Source organism: Misgurnus anguillicaudatus, chromosome 6 (genome assembly GCF_027580225.2).
Source record: "Misgurnus anguillicaudatus chromosome 6, ASM2758022v2, whole genome shotgun sequence".
Taxonomy (NCBI): Eukaryota; Metazoa; Chordata; class Actinopteri; order Cypriniformes; family Cobitidae; genus Misgurnus; species Misgurnus anguillicaudatus.
In genome coordinates this window covers 10,031,722-10,053,555 of record NC_073342.2, presented here as the reverse complement: position 1 = coordinate 10,053,555, position 21,834 = coordinate 10,031,722, and the positions used below count along the sequence as shown (strand labels likewise).

The 21,834-nt window shown below is 37.7% G+C and overlaps 1 protein-coding gene across 3 annotated transcripts in view; it reads right to left on the bottom strand.

Annotated features, from left to right (window-relative positions):
• Window positions 1-7,426: 7,426 nt before the first annotated feature.
• Window positions 7,427-21,834, bottom strand: part of snx33 (sorting nexin 33) — a 24,345-nt gene continuing 9,937 nt past the window's right edge. For all 3 annotated transcript variants that reach the window (XM_055193446.2, XM_055193447.2, XM_055193448.2), the window contains exon 3: window positions 7,427-9,267. In XM_055193446.2, the coding sequence (XP_055049421.1) occupies window positions 9,014-9,267 (254 nt within the window). In that variant the 3' untranslated portion in view covers window positions 7,427-9,013. The remainder of the gene's footprint in view (window positions 9,268-21,834) is intronic.

Below are 21,834 nucleotides of genomic sequence, written 5' to 3'. Positions count from 1 at the left end.
GTCTGCCCTCATCTTTAGAAAACCGATTTAATTTTTTTATTAACAATATTAGCTCTTTTTTTTTACATATTATGGATTTCTTTAATAAACATAAATAATGCCAGTGCTATTGCTTTAAACAGAGTATAAATTTTGCTGATTCAAAAAATGTTGGACTTCTTTTCCCTCACTAAAGTGCAGTCTGTTTCTTTAATTGTCCAAGACATTTGAGCCAGCTTAACAAAGGTTTTCTGTCTGTGCTTAAGTATAGTGCACCACAAACATAAAATCATTTTAATTGAACAACAGACATGCAACTCATTGCCTTTATGCGGTTAATTAATAAACAATCGGTATCGGCCTTTCTCGTGCTTTTGCCGATATGCCGATGGTTTCAAATTCATCAAAAATCGGCCGATAAATATCGGCGGCCGATACATCGGTGCATCACTTGTATTTTTTCCAGAGGTCAAGTATAGCCACTACCCATATCGTCAAACATAGATCGGTTAACTGCGGGCAAGACGCGTAAAGCAACATCACGCGTCCGTCCGATAAACCTGTCTATTGACGGTTTCAGCAGTAACAACATAAACAAACGGCTTTCATTGAACAAACGTAACTTCCGGTAAACTTCCACAAAGAATCAATAATAAGTCCTTTTAGAGATTATTTCTGATAACAAAAGAAATAAATGAAAAGATTACCTTCATTCAGACCATAGCTGAAGCATATCAAAAACTTCACAAGCTAACGTTACTTTGTAAAAATGTGTACTATAATGTATACAGATCGAGTGCCAAACCTCCCATCACATAGCAGTGATCAATGATTGTCATCTCCTCTCGTTTTTAGTAAACCAAAACATTTGTTATTTTCGACTAGGTATTTGTTCCAGAGTTCAGTTTAGCAACTAATCAGATCAAACAGAGACCGGAAGTTAAGTTCCGTCCAGACACCGCGACAACGCACGTGCGTCCGATGAAACTGTCTATATGAAACGGCCATAACGTGAGAACAAGTCGAGAACATCTCTGGTGAATCGCTCTCATGGTACTTCGACGTCATTACCCAATCGTTGAGTGCAGCGCTGCGGGGGGTTCAAACACCAAAACGCAAACATTACAAACTCACGACAGTACTATGGTGAAGGATTACAAAGAGACTGACTTGTATGTGATACTGCACACAGACAGTGAGAAGAATGATAAAATCTAATATATGTTAAAAAAGCATTTGTGATTTGTTAATGTTGATACAAATACAATTGAAGAGTTTTGTTGCAAAACGAGAACCACCGTTTTTTAAATTGTTCAGAAATCTCGTTTTTTGGTTGTATTCCAATTAATTTCAATGCAACTGCAGTTGGTTTGTTTTGATTTAAACCTTCATAACTTAAAAAATACAGCTAAGTAGCACCATAAAACAAAATAATAACATGATAACATAATAATAAACATGTTTTGACAAAAATGCTAAAAAATGGATTTATCTCGTTTTGCAACGAAACTCTTCATTTATTATCCGTTAAGGTCAACTAATGGTAATACCTTATTGAATAGTGTTACTTAAAGGTGCCGTAGTATGTAAAACTGTCTTTATCTAGGCATAGATGAATAATAAGAGTTCTGTACATGGTAATGACATATTATAAGCCATAAACGCTATTGTTTCCTCATTCTTGTGTAAACCTTGTGCATGCAAAAGATCGCTAGAAACAGACCAATCTCAACATAACACCAACTGTGACGTTCTTGTTCGTCCATCAAAGTTGATGATGACCATGGCACATTTGTCATTATGTTAGGTTTTGATGAGTGCGCAGATGGCTGAAGAGGCCAATTCGGGCCTGGAATTCCCTATGGCACACTGGACAGGTCAGGGAGGATGTTGAGCTTTGTGGTGCAGCCATATATACTTTCTTGGTAGATTTGCGCTGCTGCCTCTTCAAGATAGCACAGGAGCTTCTCCTACTCTCACAGAGAACTGCACCGTCCTGGACTTTTCTTCTCCAGGCAGGTCGATCCTGTGCTAGGGATTCCCAGCTTTTCAGGTCTAGTCCAAAGCTCTTCATGGAAGCTTTAAGGGTGTCCTTGTAGCGCTTTTTAGGTCCACCTTGTGCTCGCTTGCCATTTTTCAACTCGCCAAAGAAGACTTGTTTTGGAAGTCTCACGTAGGGCATTCTGGTGACGTGGCCAGTCCATCTAAGCTGTTCCTTCGCAAGCATGGTGTAAATGCTGGGGATATTTGCCTTGCTGAGGACTTCCGTGTCAGGGATTTTATCCTGCCACTTGATCCTCAGCAGTTTCCTCAGACAGCTCAAGTGGAATTGGTTCAGTTTTTTGGCATGACGCTGGTAGACTGTCCAAGTTTCACACCCATACAGGAGAGTTGGTAAGACAACAGCCCGATAGACCTTGAGTTTTGTCTCCTGCTTGATGCCAGTCCTTTCCCATACCGAGTCACGTAGACGTCCAAAGGCAGCGCTGGCCTTGACAGTCCTGATGCTAACTTCATCATCTATGTGCACAGCACGAGACAGTGTACTACCAAGGTATATAAACTTGTCAACAGCTGAAAGCTTTTGCCCATTAACAAGGATGGTTGGCTCAGTGTAGGGTTTCCCAGGAGCGGGTTGGTATAGGACTTTCGTCTTCTTTGTGCTGATTGTCAGGCCGAAGTTGTTGCAAGCTGAGGAGAGGTGGTCCATACTGTCCTGTAGATCTTTATTTGAGCCAGCAGCCAAAGCACAGTCATCAGCAAACAGAAGTTCTCGAACAGTGACTTCCTCCACTCTAGTTTTGGCTTGCAACCTCCACAGATTGAATAGCCCACCCACAAAACGGTAGATGAATTTGATCCCAGTGTTGTAATTCTGGAATGAGTCTTGCAGCATGGCAGAAAACACCATGCTGAACAGCGTTGGCGCTTAGATGCAGCTTTGCTTCACCCCGTTTGTGATTGGGAACGGATCAGAATGTTCTTGCTGCTCTCTGATACTGGCCATCATGCCCTCATGGAGATTACGCACAATGCCAATAAACTTATCTGGACAACCATACTTGGCCATGATTTTCCATAGGCCCTCCCGGCTGACTGTGTCGAATGCTTTTGTTAGATCAACGAAGGCCATATATAGATCAACATTTTGTTCTTGGCATTTTTCCTGTAACTGCCGAGCAATAAACACCATGTCAGTGGTTCCTCTGTCTTTTCTGAAACCACACTGACTCTCGGGTAGCAGATCCTGGTCTAGATGAACAGTTAGGCGGTTCAGAAGAATTCTCGCCAAGATTTTGCCAGCGACTGATAGTATGGAGATGCCTCTGTGGTTGTCGCAGTCCTGCCAATTGCCTTTTGTTTTATATAGATTGATTATAGTAGTATCCTTGAACTCCTTGGGAACGGCTTCTAACTTCCACATCATCTGGAAGAGCTCGGTCAGTTTCTTGACTAAACGAGGCCCTACAGCCTTGTAGATTTCTGCTGGAATGGCATCGGACCCAGGAGCTTTGCCTGATGAGAGAAGTGTTATGGCTTTACAGGTTTCCTCAGTGGTTGGTAGAACCGCCAAGGACTGGTTTATTTCAACTTGCGGCAATCTCGCAATTGCCTCCTCATTTATGGATGATGGCCGATTTAGGACCGCACTGTAGTGTTCGACCCACCTTTCGAGTATTTTGTCCTTCTCCGTAAGGAGTGTTGTTCCATCTAGGTTCAGGAGAGGTGAAGTTCCTGAGTGTTGCGGGCCATAGACCTGCTTGAGTGCATTATAGAGGCACTTGGTGTTGTTACTGTCAGCATAAGATTGAATCTCCTCAGCTTTTGTGCACAACCAGGCATCTTGCATGACTCTAAGTTTCTGCTGAACAGTCCTGCGAATGTTAAGGAAGGCAGTTTTCTTTGCACTTGAGCTGCTGTCATTCAGATATAATTTATGCAGGCGATGTTTTTCGTCAAGGAGTGCTCGGATATCTGCATCGTTCTCATCGAACCAGTCCTGGTGTGTACGTAATGTAACACCAAGTGATTCAAGGGCTGTAGAATGCAGCACGGTCTTGAGAGCAGTCCAGTCTGCCTCAGCATCTATATGCTCGAAGCTTAGAGACTCCAGATGATGTTCTAAAGCGTCAACAAAGGCCAGTCTGGTATGTTCCTGTTGTAGGCGGGTGATGTTAAGACGCTTAACATGTCTTTGTCCTTGTGGGCGTCTGCTAGGCTTAATCCGGATGTTAAGTTTGGAGATAATGAGACGATGGTCAGTCCAACATTCAGCACCACACATTGCCTTGGTCACCCTAACATCGTGCCGGTCACTCCTCCTCACGATGACGTAGTCAATCAAGTGCCAGTGGTGTGAGCGAGGATGCATCCATGAATTTTTCTTGCGCTTTGGTAATTGGAATAACGTGTTGGTGATAAGTAGGTTAAATTCAGCGCATGTTTGCAGCAGTAGAAGACCGTTACTGTTACATTTTCCAATACCATGTGCACCTATGACTCCATTCCATGATTGATGGTCACTTCCAACTCTGGCGTTGAAGTCACCCAGTATCAGGAGTTTATCCGTACTGGCTGTGGCAGCAATAATGACTCCCAGGTCATTATAAAACTTTGTTTTGATCTCGTTGGAGTTGGTCATAGTAGGGGCATATGCGCTAATGATGGTGGCCGCCTTTTTACCAGATAGGTGGAGCTGTAGGGTCATTAAACGGTCGTTTATTCCCATGGGTTGGCTTGCCAGTTGGTTGACCAGATGGTTTTTTACTGCAAAGCCAACACCAGCATCGCGTCTCTCCTCCTGGCCTCGTCCGCTCCAGAAGAATGTATAACCTGCTCCCACTTCAGTCACTTGACCAGTGTCGGCCAACCGAGTTTCACTAAGGGCAGCAATATCCACATTGTATCTGGCTAGCTCCCTGCCCACGAGGGCAGTGCGTCTCAGTCAAGATGTACCCCCCAACATTAAATTACACATTAAATTAATTACAATGCTAAAAAACAAAATTGTGACGCTGAATTAGCGCTGTAGCCTATGCTAGTTAATGCTATATGCTAACGTTTAGGCTGAAGTTCTACTATTGAAGTTACAGTTACGTTTTTCCCATCCATACTGAAAAAACACAAACTTACCACTCAGAAATGCCCATTAACAATCTCCAAATAATAGATTATTCCTCAAATTCTGTATCTTCGTCTGTTAAAGGCTCAAACATAAGGCCTGTTTACACACACACACACACAGAGCTACTGAAGCAGCAGCTCTGAGAAACAGCCAATCAGAGCAGAGCTCAACATTATTATTCATGGCCATTATTCAAAACCTTCTTGCACTTAATAAAGCCACACACCTTCTATGTAGATATCAGATAACAATTTAACAGATCATTTCAATGCATTCTTTGGCACCCTTAAATAAGTTAATGTAGATGTAAACAATGTGATTTATGGCCAGTAATAATTATATTATGTTTGTTTAAGTCATCAGCCATTGGCAGATGTGGAAAATACAACACAAAACCACCGAAGCAATTTCGAGATCTTTTATTCAGATCCCCTGTTTAACACCAGAAAAGTGAAAAAATCTACACATTATATAAATTCTAATGTACAGTGAGTAAACACAGAGCAATGTGCTGGTTCTGTCCTCACACGTCCTCAAACGGTCCGAAATCATCCGCGTGAGATTCCTCCAGAACCCATTTATTAAAGCTACAAATCATTTTCTTCTCACGAACCTCAAGGGAAGTTCATTTGCAGTTCCTGTTTGACATTTCCTCTCCATTTTGCTCACTTAAACAAGAAATATTTCTCTCACAATCCGTGTAATCCATCTTCAGATATTTATACCCTGATAAAACACTCCTGCGTCTCAAAACGCATGAAGACCATTTGGAAAATGAGTATTTGGATTAGTCCACTCCTGGAAAACGTCCCGTTTTGGTATGCGAGTCTGAGCTCAGCTGTATCTTGGAATGCTTTGAAGGCGCCAAGTGGACACACGCAACCACAACAGCGTCTGTTTGTGTTTTCCAGAGAATTGAGAGCAGAGGTCTGTGTTTATGTCGATTTTCCAGAAAAAGAAAGCCCCTAAAGGATGTGTAAATGTTTCTTTAACTTACAGTATATATGAAACCTATGAACAATTCCTTTGAGCAGATAAACATCTGTGTACCCAAAAAAATAAAACATTTCTGGAAACCACAAGACCGGTCGGTTCTCATGTATTTAAAAATACTCTTTGTATCGAAGTCAACATGAAACAACATTCGCAACCCATTTCACTGTACACATACTGGTGTGCAAATACAATATTTGAAGCAAAACATAAACGGGGGAAATCTACTGGAATACATCTACACCATTTGGACGTGTTTGGGTGGGAGGGCTCGGTGGTGTCAGCCAAAATAAAGTCATATCAGAGGCGTAGCATGTTATTACATTTTGACTGGTTTAGAAAGAGTTATAAAGACAACTTTTTTAATACATTTTTAAAAAATGTGCACAGAGGAATGTTCACAATAAGAGCAGTTATTATAAGTAGACAAGGCTACTAAAGGTTTGCACGTTGGTCCTCGAGAAAAGTGTGCAAAAATATTCAAGTTCACAATCTGAAACTCGAGACAAGTTTTACAGGTACACGAAAAGTCGCAAGCTCGCAATTTACATAAACCCATGAACCTCTTAAAGCTAATGAATAAAATGTAAAGATTCTGAGGAAATGAAAACATCAACATCAACATTAAAAAACTGTGTTACGTTTACGTCCTCTTGAGGTTTCCTGAGGGCTCAGAGAGTAGGATGAGACCCCCTTTGCCTTAAAAAACCCTGAACATACAATTTTGCTAATTCTAAAATGCTAATGCTAACAGCAAAGTCTTTGAAATTCTGAATGTCTTTGTATGATATCTTCAGAATTCACAAAAAACATGATGTAAAGGGATCTCATACTCAACGTACTTGACATAGGGGCCCTGAGAAATCAAAACAAGAGTCAGGGGAGGCCTATCCTCAATTTAGCCAAATTAAATTAGCGCTCAAAAATGCCTTTTGCCTGTCAGTCATTTTGCTGAAATTCTGGCTGCTTACATGTCTTTCAGAGACTATTAAAGAGATGAGATGATCAAATTCAATGGCCAACCCCAAAATGAACCATGCACTGTAAAAAAAATATTGGGGTTTAAATAAACCAACCAACCACAGGTAAAAACAGCCAGCATTTAAGCTGAACAACCCAGCATCGGTTTATTTATAACCCATCAGTTGGTTCTGTCCAATATTTACCCAACCATGGGTTAAAACAACTCAATTTTGTTAAGAGTGTCGTTTTATTATAGTAAAAGTGTAGTAACCATGTATTTGTCAGATTAACATTCATGGTTACTGCAGCAAAACCACGATTAATTTGTGATAAACTATATATGTTTGTTTGTTTTATTTGTTGTAAAACCATGGTTCATTTTCACAAATGAAGTGTAGCAGGAGTTAGCAAAATGGCTACAATCACTTACAGCAGCTTTAGTAACACTTGACAGGAAGTAGGGTGTAAACTACATGTAAAACATGAAAAACAATGCAAAAATGATACATGCTGGATCTGGGATCAGAATAAGTCTAAATCTCTCACCTGAATTCATTTCATATGACTTCCATGTGCGCTTTGTAAAGACAATCAATGTAGCAGAACCTCACTTTCAACTCGATATTCATACAGCATCTGAGCCAGTTCAACATTATGGAAATGAACAGTAACCACACGAACCTGTTACGTGTTTCCTGCTTATCTACTTGAAACGTTCAACAAATTCAGCAGACAGTTAGTTACAATCCTTAAATTTACACCTCAGTAGCCTGGTTTCCATTAAAAAAGATTTGCGCAAAACTTTAGCGTTATTTTCTAAATATTTGCGATATTATGCAACCAAACTGTAATTTTGGCAAAAGGTGTGGTCCACTTCATACAGCACCACGCAGACCGACATGCAGATGACATCAACGTACCGCAAGAGCGACTCGAAAGCATACAGAGCAGTCGACTCAACTAATCGCGCTCACTGTATTTTAATGTCGTGCACTTGTTGAACATAACTCTTCATAACTTTAACGCACATCAAGTGACCTGTAAATGCAAAAAAAAGTTTCCGATGCAGTTTTGCGATATATTCCTTTTGTGAATTGCCTAAAAAACCACCTCACCCGAGCCTAAAAACCTTTTTTGCGATATATGGAAGTTTTTGCGAAATTGATGTGTTACCGTTGGGGACATTATTAACTCGGAATTTCAATTTGCGCATTTTGAAAAGTAATGGAAACGTGTCTACTGTAACTAAACCCAACGGAAATTTTGCAGTGTCAAGTACTTTCCATCGTTATCGAATGTAAAATCCTGTGCAAAGTGACAAAACCACTGCCAATCATTTTTTTGCTGACCTGCATTTCATAATTTCTTTAAAATACAACTTCCTGCGTCAACGAAACTTAAATTTTTGCGACAGTGTTACTATGCTGTAATTTCAGTGTGAATATATAATTGTCATCCTTTGGTTTTGAAAGAGATATTGTATTGTGTCAAATATTTGTGTAAACGCACTGCATCATACGCTAGTTTTACAACAAACTAGCGTAGTATATTAAAACCTAGCTTACAGTTACAGCAAGCGTTTAATATTTCAAATGTTTTTCTTTCAATATGACATGATGGCAAACCTGATTAGCGTCTGTACCTGCTAACACACACAGGTAACGTCACTCGCACGCCTGACTCGATACGAACGTGTAACATTGTAACAATATTCTCATAGAAATTTAAATAAATGTCATAGTTAACGCAAAGATACAGTATGAACATGTATGGCGTATCAAAGGCAACTATATTGTTGGTTTCTGGTAGTTAAAAGTGACATTTTTAAGTGCAGAAGCAGGAAGGTCCAGTTTTTTCGCAAAATGTAAAAATTCCAACAGCGCTGGGAGTAAAAAAAAGTCTCGTACGTATCCATTCACAGGAGTGTCGTGTCTCTGTTACAATCCAAAGGATCTAGAGGTTGTCATACATGCGTAGGGTTCTCTCTAACTGCTGACCCACGCGCTGGTAAAAGGCGATCTGTTGGCGGATGTACGCTTGCATCATCTCTTTAAAATCCACCTCCCTGCGTTGATGAAAGTGATTCATCTCGGCCTGCAGGGCAAAACCTACAGTCCTGCAGCGTTTACGGATACCGTCAGCTTCCTCTTGATCCATTTTCCCCTCATCGCTCATACGCTGAGACTCCTTCACCTTTGCAAAGGCACCTAAAAGAGAGAGAGAGACAAGGTCAACGAAATCGTAAGTGGCAATAAATTGACAATGTTTCATAAAGTTATTTCCAATAAATATCTTCCCAACTCTCAACTTGTCCAACATCTTGTCATGTAAAGACTTTTAACTATATAATTGGTGGAAATAGTTGATGATTTAACTCGGTTTCACTTATGCAACACATTACTATTATAATAATGTATATAAACGCTGGCATGCAATAGTGCAAACAACAGTAAATCAGGAATTAAGTATTACTGTCAGCGCTTCCGCTTTTCTGACAATAGGTGACAGGTTATATCATGATCCTTTTTAAAGCCATGCCAAGATTTTCCAATTGTCAACAAGCACCAATAGTCTATTTCAGCGTGAAAATCAAGCCAAATACTAAATCAAAACGTTGACTCTCATGCCAGACCAGAGCGGTTCAAATCTCGCTCAGTGCGGGTACGAGCAGGACTGGTTACATTTCTATAAATATTTTATTTCAACAGTTACAATAGCTTAATATGCTGAATAATTAATATAGGCCTGTGGTTAAAAATGTATTTTCATAAATAAAAAAAATTGAAAAACATCCCCCCTCTGATTTTTTCCCAAATCGCACCCTGTTATATACACATTCCCAGCTTAGTATATCTCTGATCTGAGTCAGATGTCAGATTAAAGCACCTTTTGTATCAGTTTTGTCTCACATTTCCAGTGTAACCGGTTTTTGAAGCGTTTGAGAAAGGTTTGTGTCACAGTCCTGTTACAACAGGACAAACCCTTAAATCTAGATCAGAAAGAAAATCATATGATTCAAGACAGAAAACTCTGAATCTTGAGTTAAATTATTACATACTGATACTGTAAGGGGCGGTTTCCTGGACGGGGGTTACAATAGTCCTAGACTAAAATAAATGTAAGAGCTGTCCAAACTGAAAACAACTTACACTGACATATCTTAAAATACATCAGTGCCCTTTGTTTTGCCTCAAAATGCACACAAGTAATGTTTTTAGCATATCATGCTTGTTAAAACTAGTTATATTTCATAATTAAACTAAGGCCTAGTCCTGGCTTAAGCAAACCCCTGTCTGGGAAACCACCCCTAAACGTCCATCTGACACATTATGGAGACAACACAACATCCCATCAACTTTGATTCTGTGTTTCAGACTCAACACAGTTTATTTCTGTGGAGATATTATGGTCAGATTACAGACACTGGGGCTGTCACAATGATTAAATAATCGTCTCATCGCGATTGTTTGACCTCATCGGATGATTTCAGATCACCGCAATGATTGCACATCTCTTTAAAAACACAAGGGGGAGCTGCAGCACCTGTATGAATGAGACAGTATCAGATGGCGCTCCTTAAGTGACAGTGTAACGCAATGCATTGCAAAGCCATTCAATACATTGGAAAAAACAGCATTTAAAGAAATGCTACAAAACTTTGATAAGCAGTATGAACTGCCAGGTAAAACAAACATTTCCAAAACAGCAATTCCAAATTTAGGGAAGTGAAGGATGCAATTCTTAAGGATCTGTAAGGAATTTATTTTTTTGAAGCCACTACAGACATGTGGTCCATTATTTCATGAAAAACAAGAAACAAATAAAAAAAACAGACAATTAATCATCACAATTTATTCGTCAATCAACCATCAGCGAAATTTCATAATCGTGACAGCCCTAACAGACACACAGGTCCTGTTTACACCTGGTATTAAGATGTGTTCTGGTCAATCAGATCACAAGAGGACGCCACTAAATACAGGTGTAAACAGAAACATTTTTAGTGTGTCCACTTTAAACCACTTTCAGAGGAAGTCGAAAACACCTGATTGGTATTGTGGTGTAGACGCTCATGTGGTCGAATGCGTTCAAACAGACACAAGAGACCGCCTAATCTCCACCCATTTATCTAATGGGATTTGCAGAGCACAATGTTTTTACATCGGTCCTAACTTCTAGCACAAACCCACAGTGGGCAGCACGGCCTTTAGACTCAAGCCGTTTCTGAATGTCAAGAATGTCAATTTTGCCTAGCTTCTCTGTGAACTACGGTTCTCTGAAGTAAATGCCGATCCATCTGAAAGCAGCTGATGGCAATTTACTTGTAATCACGGAACCGGCTTTACTGAACAAACGCGCATGAGAATCGCATGCACCGATTTTTTGCACAGCCCTACACCTTTCATTGACGCAATGACATAATGACGTAGCCATTTACGTGTTCTCCAAATGCTTAAGAGGAGCCTCGCCTAGCCAAGAAAGTATCCTTGACATTGAGAAACGGCCTAGCATTGCTAAAACGAAAGCGGCTGCGCTCTGCCTCTTTCATTTCAGTTTCACTTTGTGAGCGTGTGAAAGTTGTGCGAGCTTATTTCATCAATTGCTTTAAAACTTTTTGAGAAAGCCCTTACACACTCATGTACAAAGCGCGTCAACTTAAAGTGCCCATATTATGAAAAACTCACTTTTTCTGGGTTTCGGGGTGTTAATTTGTGTCTCTGATGCTTCCACACGCATACAAACCTGGAAAAAAATCCATCCATGCTGTTTTGAGTGAGATAAAGGTGTTTCTGAATATCCTCTGCCTTGAGTCTCAGATTACACGGTTTCAAACTCAGCTCCGTTGTTACGTAACAAACCGTTTCGTCACATTCAGTTTGAATTTTCCCGCCCACCACCCCACTCGCAGGTCTCCACTCACCAGGTAGCTAGAGAGCACAGAGCAATCACTTCGCTGATATCATCATGTCTCACGGAAATAACAGCGCTTTTTGGATATTATGGATTATACTCCCACCTACTTTTAAAAACAAAGTTTTAACGTGTGTTTATTGGAACCTAAAGTGAAATCTCATATACAGTTTGTTACGCCGTAAATAGTCCTTAGATTGTAGGAAATATTATTTTCTATTACAAAACGTTTATGCGAAATCTGATGTAAACAACAGACTATATATCTATATTTCACGGATTATACGCATTTGTGGACAAAAATGGGCATTGGATGTATTCTAGACGGTTTTCATGGATTATTGACACATCTGAAACAGACTGGATTCGATTCGCGATCGTTATATCAACACAAAAGGTAAGAAGTCACGTTTATATTTTGCATGTTGTCATCTTCTGTCACAAAATACTGCATTTATGATGTTAGACCATCTGTATCTCAAAACAGAGACCACATTGATGCTAATCCCGTAAATTAAACCTTTTAAATGTATAGTAATGTTAATATTAATGTTTGTAGACAGTAGGCTATATAGATATTTTTTGCAGGCCAGATAGTTTGCAGCGTGGTTTCGAAAGTAAAAAAAAAAATTTAACGGCTTTATTTTACAATTCTACATGAACTAAGTAATAGTGCTTTGCCAAACTAAAAGTGTTTTGCCAAACTAACCGAGCCTTACCGACCCAGCTTTTCTGACGAGGCTAACGTACCCCTGAGTCTCTATCACTTTCCCAAGATACGGTCCGGACCTCCAGCTAGCTTCTAGCAATTAGCATGCGGTCCACAAGCAGTATACATCCCCCGCCGGGTTCGAATATGTTTTATAACAGGCATATGTTAGCATTGTCCAGGGATAACGAGTGTATTGTTGAGACTGCTACATCACAATTTACTCTTGAATCATTATGTGTCATGAGTTTCTTCTATACTTTTCTGCTTGATTTGTCTGTTGGCAACATAAACCGTTAATAATAATATATATAAATACTAACACAGTATGGTCTGTACTGCTCACGATATCACTGAGCACGAGCACATGATGTTAGTAGTGGGGCGTGGCCAAAGGAGCAGCATCTCATAAATATGTAATGACCAACTCAAAACTGAAATGCCCTGAAACAGAGGCTACTAGAGACTACTATAGCTTTTCCTACAAGCTATTTCGAGCAAACAAGTTTTATGGAACTCATACACCTATTTAACTTGTGGAAAAGCAGTCATAAGATGGGCACTTTAAACTTGTAATTTCTCCCGCTCATGCTTAAATGACTCGTCCATAGACAATCCCTTGAAGTAATCAGGAAATGGACAAAAGAGACTGATAAAAAGACAGGTGTGAACAAACATGCGTCTCTCTCGTCCACTCTTAGTACCAGGTGTAAATGTGCTCACAGTAGGGCTGTGCGATAAATCGCATGTGATTGTCACGCGCATCTCGTCAGTAAAGCCGGTTCCTTGGTTAGTAATATCACCATCACCTGCTTTCAGATGGAGCAGCATTTACTACACAAAGCCGTACTTCACTGATAAACGGGGCAATTTCGCATTAATTATCACGGACGTATTGCCTGCGATATGGCCCAGCTTGTCAGTGAACGGACATCTACTGATGAGATGCACATGATATCGCATGCGATTTATCGTGCAGCCCTAGCTCACAGTTGTGTCATCCAGTCAAATGACGTTCACAGAGTCTGTATGCAAAAACAGTGTTTGCATTTCTTTAATGAGCATTCAAAGGTTTCCACCCTGTTTCTTTAAACATGATGTTTTTGCTTTTGTGTTAAGTGTTTATGAAGATTATATTTAATTACATTGTATATACAGTACTGTGAAAAAGTCTTAGGCCACCATGCTACCATTAGATTTGTTGTTTTTGCAATTGTATATACTTATTATTCAGTCTCTTTATTAGAATACAACCAGAAAATACAAGAAGTGTGTATGGGTGATTCTCACGAAACCATTGAAACACCACGGCACTAATGATTTTGGCTTTAAAATGTGTAATATAGTAACAGTAAAAAGCATCAGAATGTGTTCTACCTTGCACAATGTGTGATTTCAACATAAGAATTTATAATTGTAAATTTTATCTCATTTTCTGCTGAAATTCACATTACCACAATGTGTCCGGCTGTGTTTGAACATGCGCTATGTTGTAATTTAATCAAATTAACACAAAAATATTATGAAAAAAACAAATGGATGTTTTGCTAGACTACTTTAGATGACAGAAAAAATATTTACTGAATATTCATATATATAATAATAATGAAGAAAAATTAGGAAAATGATGTGTCCATGCCTGATGTTCTCATCCTCCGCAACACTTTTTGAGAACAGTTTAAGCACACATACAGAATTTTAATAAAGTTTGATTTTGAGTGACCAAGCACATGTACCATTTACTTCAAGATGGCTACCAGGTAAGAGCATTTTTTTACAGTTAATTTGAAATATTGTCTTGTCAGAATGCTTACACAACATTTTGATTATCATTACCGCAACAGATGCTTATTAAATGTTAATTTAATTAATTGAAGCATAATACTTTGATTTTAAATGCATGTGCAGAATCTCCAAATTATGTTCTTTCAGGTTTGTCATGTCATTTTGAAAATGTGTCAGTGTTGATGTTTTTTGACTGTTGCGGTAATGAGATTTTTAGGACTAATTTTTTAAATTATGTTACAAAAAGTGTTAAATGATAAGTAAAAGTTTTTAAATTAATGTTCCCATTTACTCCAGACTTTGTTTTTCAATGTCTGGTGGGAAAAAAAGTAAATTTAAACAATGTTTACATTTTCATGCTTGACATTTTTAAAACCAAGTTTTCGTGAGAATCACCCGTATATTTTTTTAAAACCAGTATAAAATGATAAGCTGAAGTGTCAAGTATTTAAGATAAACTTGAGCAATAGCAGGCAGCTGCAGGATCTCTTAAACCTAAATTAAATGAAATCCTAATTTCTAATTATATGACTTCAGTCTCCTCAAAAAAGCTCAAGATGTGTTTTGTGCCAAGAGAGGTCACACTAAATACTGACTGATGCCTGAAGAGTACATATTTCCTGTATTTTCGGTTTGTTTCTTAAAAAAAGAGTGAAAAAATAAATATGGAATCGACATTAAAACTTTGCTAAAACAACAAAGCTGGTGCTGGTGGCCTTAGAATTTTGCACAGTACTGTATATTTAAATTACATCTTCATATTTTGAATATGTCTGACTCTACAGAGTACATAAATGTCTTTGTATTCAAAACAGTAAAGAATATGCTGGTATTTTCCTTAAAGGAATGACGGATGATGGAGTTAAACAAACAGCCAGTGGTGACAGACACAGACAAACACTGATTTCTCTGTCTCTCTCACTCGCTCTCAGCCTTACACAGCTCAAATAAGTTTATGAGTTTAAATGTCAATCTGTGTATAATTGAATCATTCTCTCAGTTGTTTAAATAAGTGTATGTCAGCAGCACAAAGAATAAGTCAAAGCCACATAACTGCATTTAATGCGTCTAACAGCACAGACGTGGACACAGAGGAATTTCAGACTGGAAAAACAATCGAAGCTCATTTATCCGGGAGCAAATTTTTCAGACACGGGAAAAGAAACAAACCAAAACTTCAAATTGCTTTAAAAAACTGAAACCATCTTGCAATTTAATTTATTATAATAATTGCAAAGTTTTCAAAACTAAGCTGAAAAATTACTTCGGAGCTTTATGTGATGAACAACACCTGTGCACTCTTAAAAAATACGAAATTGTACAAAAGCTGTCACTGGGGTGGTACCCTTTCCAAAAGTACACCTTGCTTTGTATCTAAAGATTGCATTTTAGTGCCTCAAAAGGTACATATTGGTACGAAATATACAATATATGCCAAATATATCTGTGTTATTATGCATCCTAATATGTATGATTTGGGTATGTACGATTTATACATACATACACACACATTTTAACAATTTGTTATTTGGGTCCACTTAAACAAAATACTTTACAGGGACATAAATCTAATAGATGCTGTTTAATACATGTACAGAATCATGGAGCAGTGGCATACATCAGATCACATAATAATAAGGATAACACTTATTTGCTATGGATATAAATAGCATCATCTCTGCCATAAATGGCGGCTACCCATAACAGCAGACAAAGCAAAGCAAAGCTTTTTCATGTAGCACAGCATTATGTTTAGTAGTGGTTGGTATTTAATGACTATAGTAATAAAAGCTTCCTCCATACTACAGTCAAAGGTTAATGCAACTTCCAGAACAAACACCTCTCTATACTCCTCATTTATCAATCACATCTGGTGTATTAGCAGACAGGTGTAAAAAGATCTCAGAATTACTATTACATAACTGAAACATAGATGAATTTACACAAGAGTGTTTGTAAACTGTTACTGAAGGTGACATACATGCATGCATGCATGCATACATACAGACAGACATATATATATACATACAGCCAGACAGACATACACACTGTACATACATTCTATACTATACATACATACATACATACATACATGCATACAGTACATGCATACGTCTATACATAATGTACATACATGCATGCATACATTCATACAGCACATACATACATAGAGACAGACAGACAGACATCCTGTACATACATACATCTATACATAATGTACATACATGCATACATTCATACAGCACATGCATACAGACAGACAGACAGGCATACATACTGTACATGCATACGTCTATACATAACGTACATGCATACATAAATAACATACGTACATACATACGTACGTACGTACGTACTGTACGTACATACGTACTGTACGTACGTACGTACTGTACGTACATACGTACTGTACGTACATACGTACTGTACGTACATACGTACTGTACATACGTACTATACATACAAACATACTGTACATACAAACATACATACATTCTGTACATACGTACATAAATAACGTACGTACATACAGTACATATCTACGTACATACATACTGTACATACGTACGTACATACGTACATACATTCAGTACATATCCACATACATACATATGTACGTATGTACATACATACATACATACTGTACGTACATACTGTATGTAGATGTGTACAGTACCTACGTACATACATACATACATATATGCATGCATACATACAGGCCATATGTACATACATACGTACATACATACAGGCCATATGTACATACATACGTACATACATACAGGCCATATGTACATACATACTGTTAGATTTTCTTGAATTTGGCTGCTCAGTCTTTCATGGCTCGCCAACGTATTAGAATGTATCTAATACGTAAAATAATAAGCAGGACCAAGTGCATGTGGGGAAAAGAGATTTAATGAAGGTTCTTATGTAGCATTGTTCTTCAGGAGCGATGTTGTCGTGTCAACCTTCTACATTCTTAACCCAAAGATCTGCCTGCGTGAGCAGACCTTTATACATCTTACACAAACAATACAATGGCACCCCATGGAGACTTTGATCTCTGAGGTGACAATCACACCCCCGGAGAACCTACGAGAATGTGACCTAATAATGACCTGAGGGGTAACTGTATGGGCCATTTGGATAGTTGATAACATCAGGTCACAGTTGTAATGAATCTGACTAATAATAAAGTTGGTAACATCAGGGCACAGTTGCAACGTAACACATCAGACATAGATTACGCATAAAGAAATATACACAAAATCCTTCAATACGTACATACATACAGGCCATATGTACATACATACGTACATACATACAGGCCATATGTACATACATACATACAGGCCATATGTACATACATACATACATACATACATACATAAATAGCCCATACATACATACATACATACATACATACATAAATAGCCCATACATACATACATACATACATAAATAGCCCATACATACATACATACATACATACATACATACATACATACATACATACATACATACATACCAGGTAATATGTACATACATACATACTGTACATACATACATACTTACATACATACAGTACAGTACATAAATAACATACGTACATGTGTACATAAATAACATACATACATACAGTATATATGTACATACATGCATACATACATACATACATACGTACATACGTACATACAAACATATAAACATATAAACATACAAACATACAAACATACATAGTACATACTGTATGTAGATGCATACAGTACGTACATACATACATACATACATACATACATGCATGCATGCATACTGTACATACGTACATAAATAACATACATACGTACATACAGTACATATCTACATTCATACATACATACATACGTACGTACATAAATAACGTATGTACATACATATGTACGTACACACACACACACACACACACACACGTACGGATGTATATATAAATCGTACATGCCCAAATCATACATATTAGGAACTTTTTTAAAAGTTAGGGTGCCAGTAACAGCTTTTGTACCTTTACTTCTGAGAGTGTGGTTCCTCTGTTAAAACACATGTGTGAACTTAAGGGAAACAGACTTCATACACGCACTAAAATTCACATTGAGACCAGCTGGTTTAAAGTAATGGCAAAAACAGCTTAGGAAAATGAGGTTAGTGGGGAGAACACATTTAGTATTGTTTACTTGCAATGCCACTTGGTTTGTGGCATAAATGTTTAAATTGCTTTTGCGGAATCTGAATGTGTATCTGGTTGTCCATCTTTTACACAACAGCATTTCAGCTCATTACTTACTCTTTTGATTTATAACGTTCTAAATCAATATGACTTTCCTTCTTCTATAAAATTTCTAATAAAAAGTTTGAATTTTTTTCTTTTTTTGATGAAAGTGAATAGAACTATCAAGCTCTAAAATGACAGATAATCGACATGAAACTACTATAAAGTCTTTCAATATAAATGTGCATTATAACACAAGTCTCTTGCAGTCATCTGATGTGTGAGGAAAAAATTAAAACCGGCATGCTTGAAAGTCTCAGAATTCATTCACTTTCATTATATAAATAATTGGTCCAGTATTTAGTGTTCAAAAGAAGAATAAGTCAAATGGGTTTAAAAAAAAAAAAACTATGACATACCTGTAACTTTAAAACACGTGCGTGAAGTAAAACCCACCTCATGCGAGCAGATCAGACACGAAGAAGAATTTAAGGTCCTGCCCCGACATGTTATTCCAAAGCGAAAATCAACAACAATCAATCCAAAACCCACCAAACAACTGCGCTGTTGTCTTTGTGCGTGTGTATTACTCAAAGAGCTGGCAATAAAAGTAAACCAACACACCCTTCAGATGAGTTCATGACTACTGCTGTGCACGCAGAGTCCAGGAACGGGAACGCCTGCGGTTTTAAACTCTTTCCTCTTAATAGCCAAGAGATAAAGCAGGACAAGATGTTATGCATCAGGGGCGATAAAAACAAATATGACATAAAAGAATTCATACTAAAATTGTGCAAGTGGTGTAATTACAAATAAATGTGATACATATTTTTCTTGCACATTTCAAGCAAATTTGTTAAAGTAAAATGTATTTTGAATGTCAAATCATGAATATTTTCCTGGAGGTACTTCATGCAATCTGAACTAACCTCGTTTTTACACATCAAGTTTGCCAATGTTTTATATTCAAGATCCAATAACTTGAACTTGACAATATTTTCTTAATATTATGTGAACCTGGACCACAAAGCAGCCATAAGTCCCATGAATATATTTGCAGGAATAGCTAAAAATGCATTGTATTGCTAAAAATCAATAGGATATTAAGTAAAAATTATGTTCCATGAAAATATTTTGTACATTTCCTACTGTAAATATATAAAAACTGTATTTATCATTAGTAATATGTGTTGCTTGGACAACTTTAAAGTCAAATTTCTTCTTAATATTTAGATTTTTTTTACCCCCTAAATTCCAGATTTGTAAACAGTTGTATCTCGACCAAATATTGTCCTATCCTAGCAAACCATACATCAATGGAAAGCTTATTCATGCAGCCTATAGATGACTTAATCTCAATTTCATAAAACTGACCCTTATGACTGGTTGTGTGGTGCAGGGTCACATAAGATTTTGCTACTAATTTTGCTACTAACTACTAATACTACAGATTTCATAAGCATTTTTATTCACATTCTCCCAACTGTCTAATCCCCTACACATGTTAAGCACCATAAAAACATCCGCATTTATTTTAAACCAGACCACACTTGGACAGTTTTGGGTGGAACTCAAGTTGCGATATTTAGCCGCCTGCGGTATGTATTGCGGTATGATTCCTGCTGGATGACTTAACCAGATAACACAGCTCTATTTAAGATTAATTAACTTCTGACGTGCATTTCTATATCTGTAATTTTTTGGCGTTTAAAATAGTCATATAATATAACACTGGCAAAGGCATCCAAATTTTTTTAATAAATGCTCTGCATGTTCTGCAACGTGACTATTGCAGATGTGAGTATTGCGATGTTGATGCTAAAATGCAATGTTGGGAAAAGTTATGTTTGAAAGTAATGCATTACAATAGTACTCCCCAAAATTGCGTTACTTAGTTACTTTATAATATGGAAAGTAATCCTTCTGTTGCTTATTAGTTACTTTTGCTTTACTTCTTCTTGGTTGATGCTTGATCTCTTTCAGGCCTTGAAGGTGTTTTTATGACTGAAAAGTTTTGCATTCAGAAATTGCATATTTCATCAGAAAAAAATGTCGAGCTGCCATCTCAGTTTCTGACACAAACTTTCCCACAAAGGCGTGTACGCATAGAGTGCATAATGTGACGACGTTAAGTTTAATTCAGTACATATTTTTTATCAAATTAATTAAACTAAAAAAGTAACTTGCATTGTAACTCAAATATTAATGTGTACATTTAAAGGGACATTCCACTTTTTTTGAAAATATGCTCATTTTCCAGCTCCCCTAAAGTTAAACATTTAATTCTTACCGTTTAGGAATCCATTCAGCAAATCTCCGGATCTGGCGCTACCACTTTTAGCATAGCTTAGCACAATCCATTGAATCTGATTAGACCAATAGCATCGCACAAAAAATACCCAAAGAGGTTCAATACTATTCCTATATAAAACTTGACTCTTCTGTAGTTCCATCGTGTACTAAGACCGACGGAAAATTAAAAGGCAGATATGGCTAGGAACTATACTCTCATTCCGGCGTAATAATCAAGTACTTTACTGCCGTAACATGGCTGCAGCAGGCGTAGTGATATTACGCACTGCCCGAAAATAGTCCCCTGCTATCGAAAGTAACCAAAGTCACTGACTGTTACGCCATATCTGCCTAGAAAATCGCAGCTTTTAATTTTCCGTCGGTCTTAGTACACGATGTAACTACAGAAGGGTCAAGTTTTAAACAGGAAAAATATCAAAACCCTTTGGTTGTTTTTAACGCAATGCTAATGGTCTAATCAGATTCAATGGATTGTGCTAAGCTATGCTAAAAGTGCTAGCGTCAGACCCGAAGATTAGCTGAATGGATTCCAAAACAGTAAAAATCAAATGTTTAACTTTAGGGGAGCTAAAAATTTGCATATTTTTTAAAAAAGTGGAATATCCCTTTAAAAAGTAATGCGTTACTTTACTCGTTACTTCAGAAAAGTAATATTATTACGTAATGCACATTACTTGTAATGCTTTACCCCCAGCACAGTTTAAAGGTCACGTTCTTCCTGATACCACTTTTTAAACCCTAGTTAGTGTGTAATGTTGCTATAATAGCATAAATAATACCTGTAAAATGATAAAGCTCGAAGTTCACTGC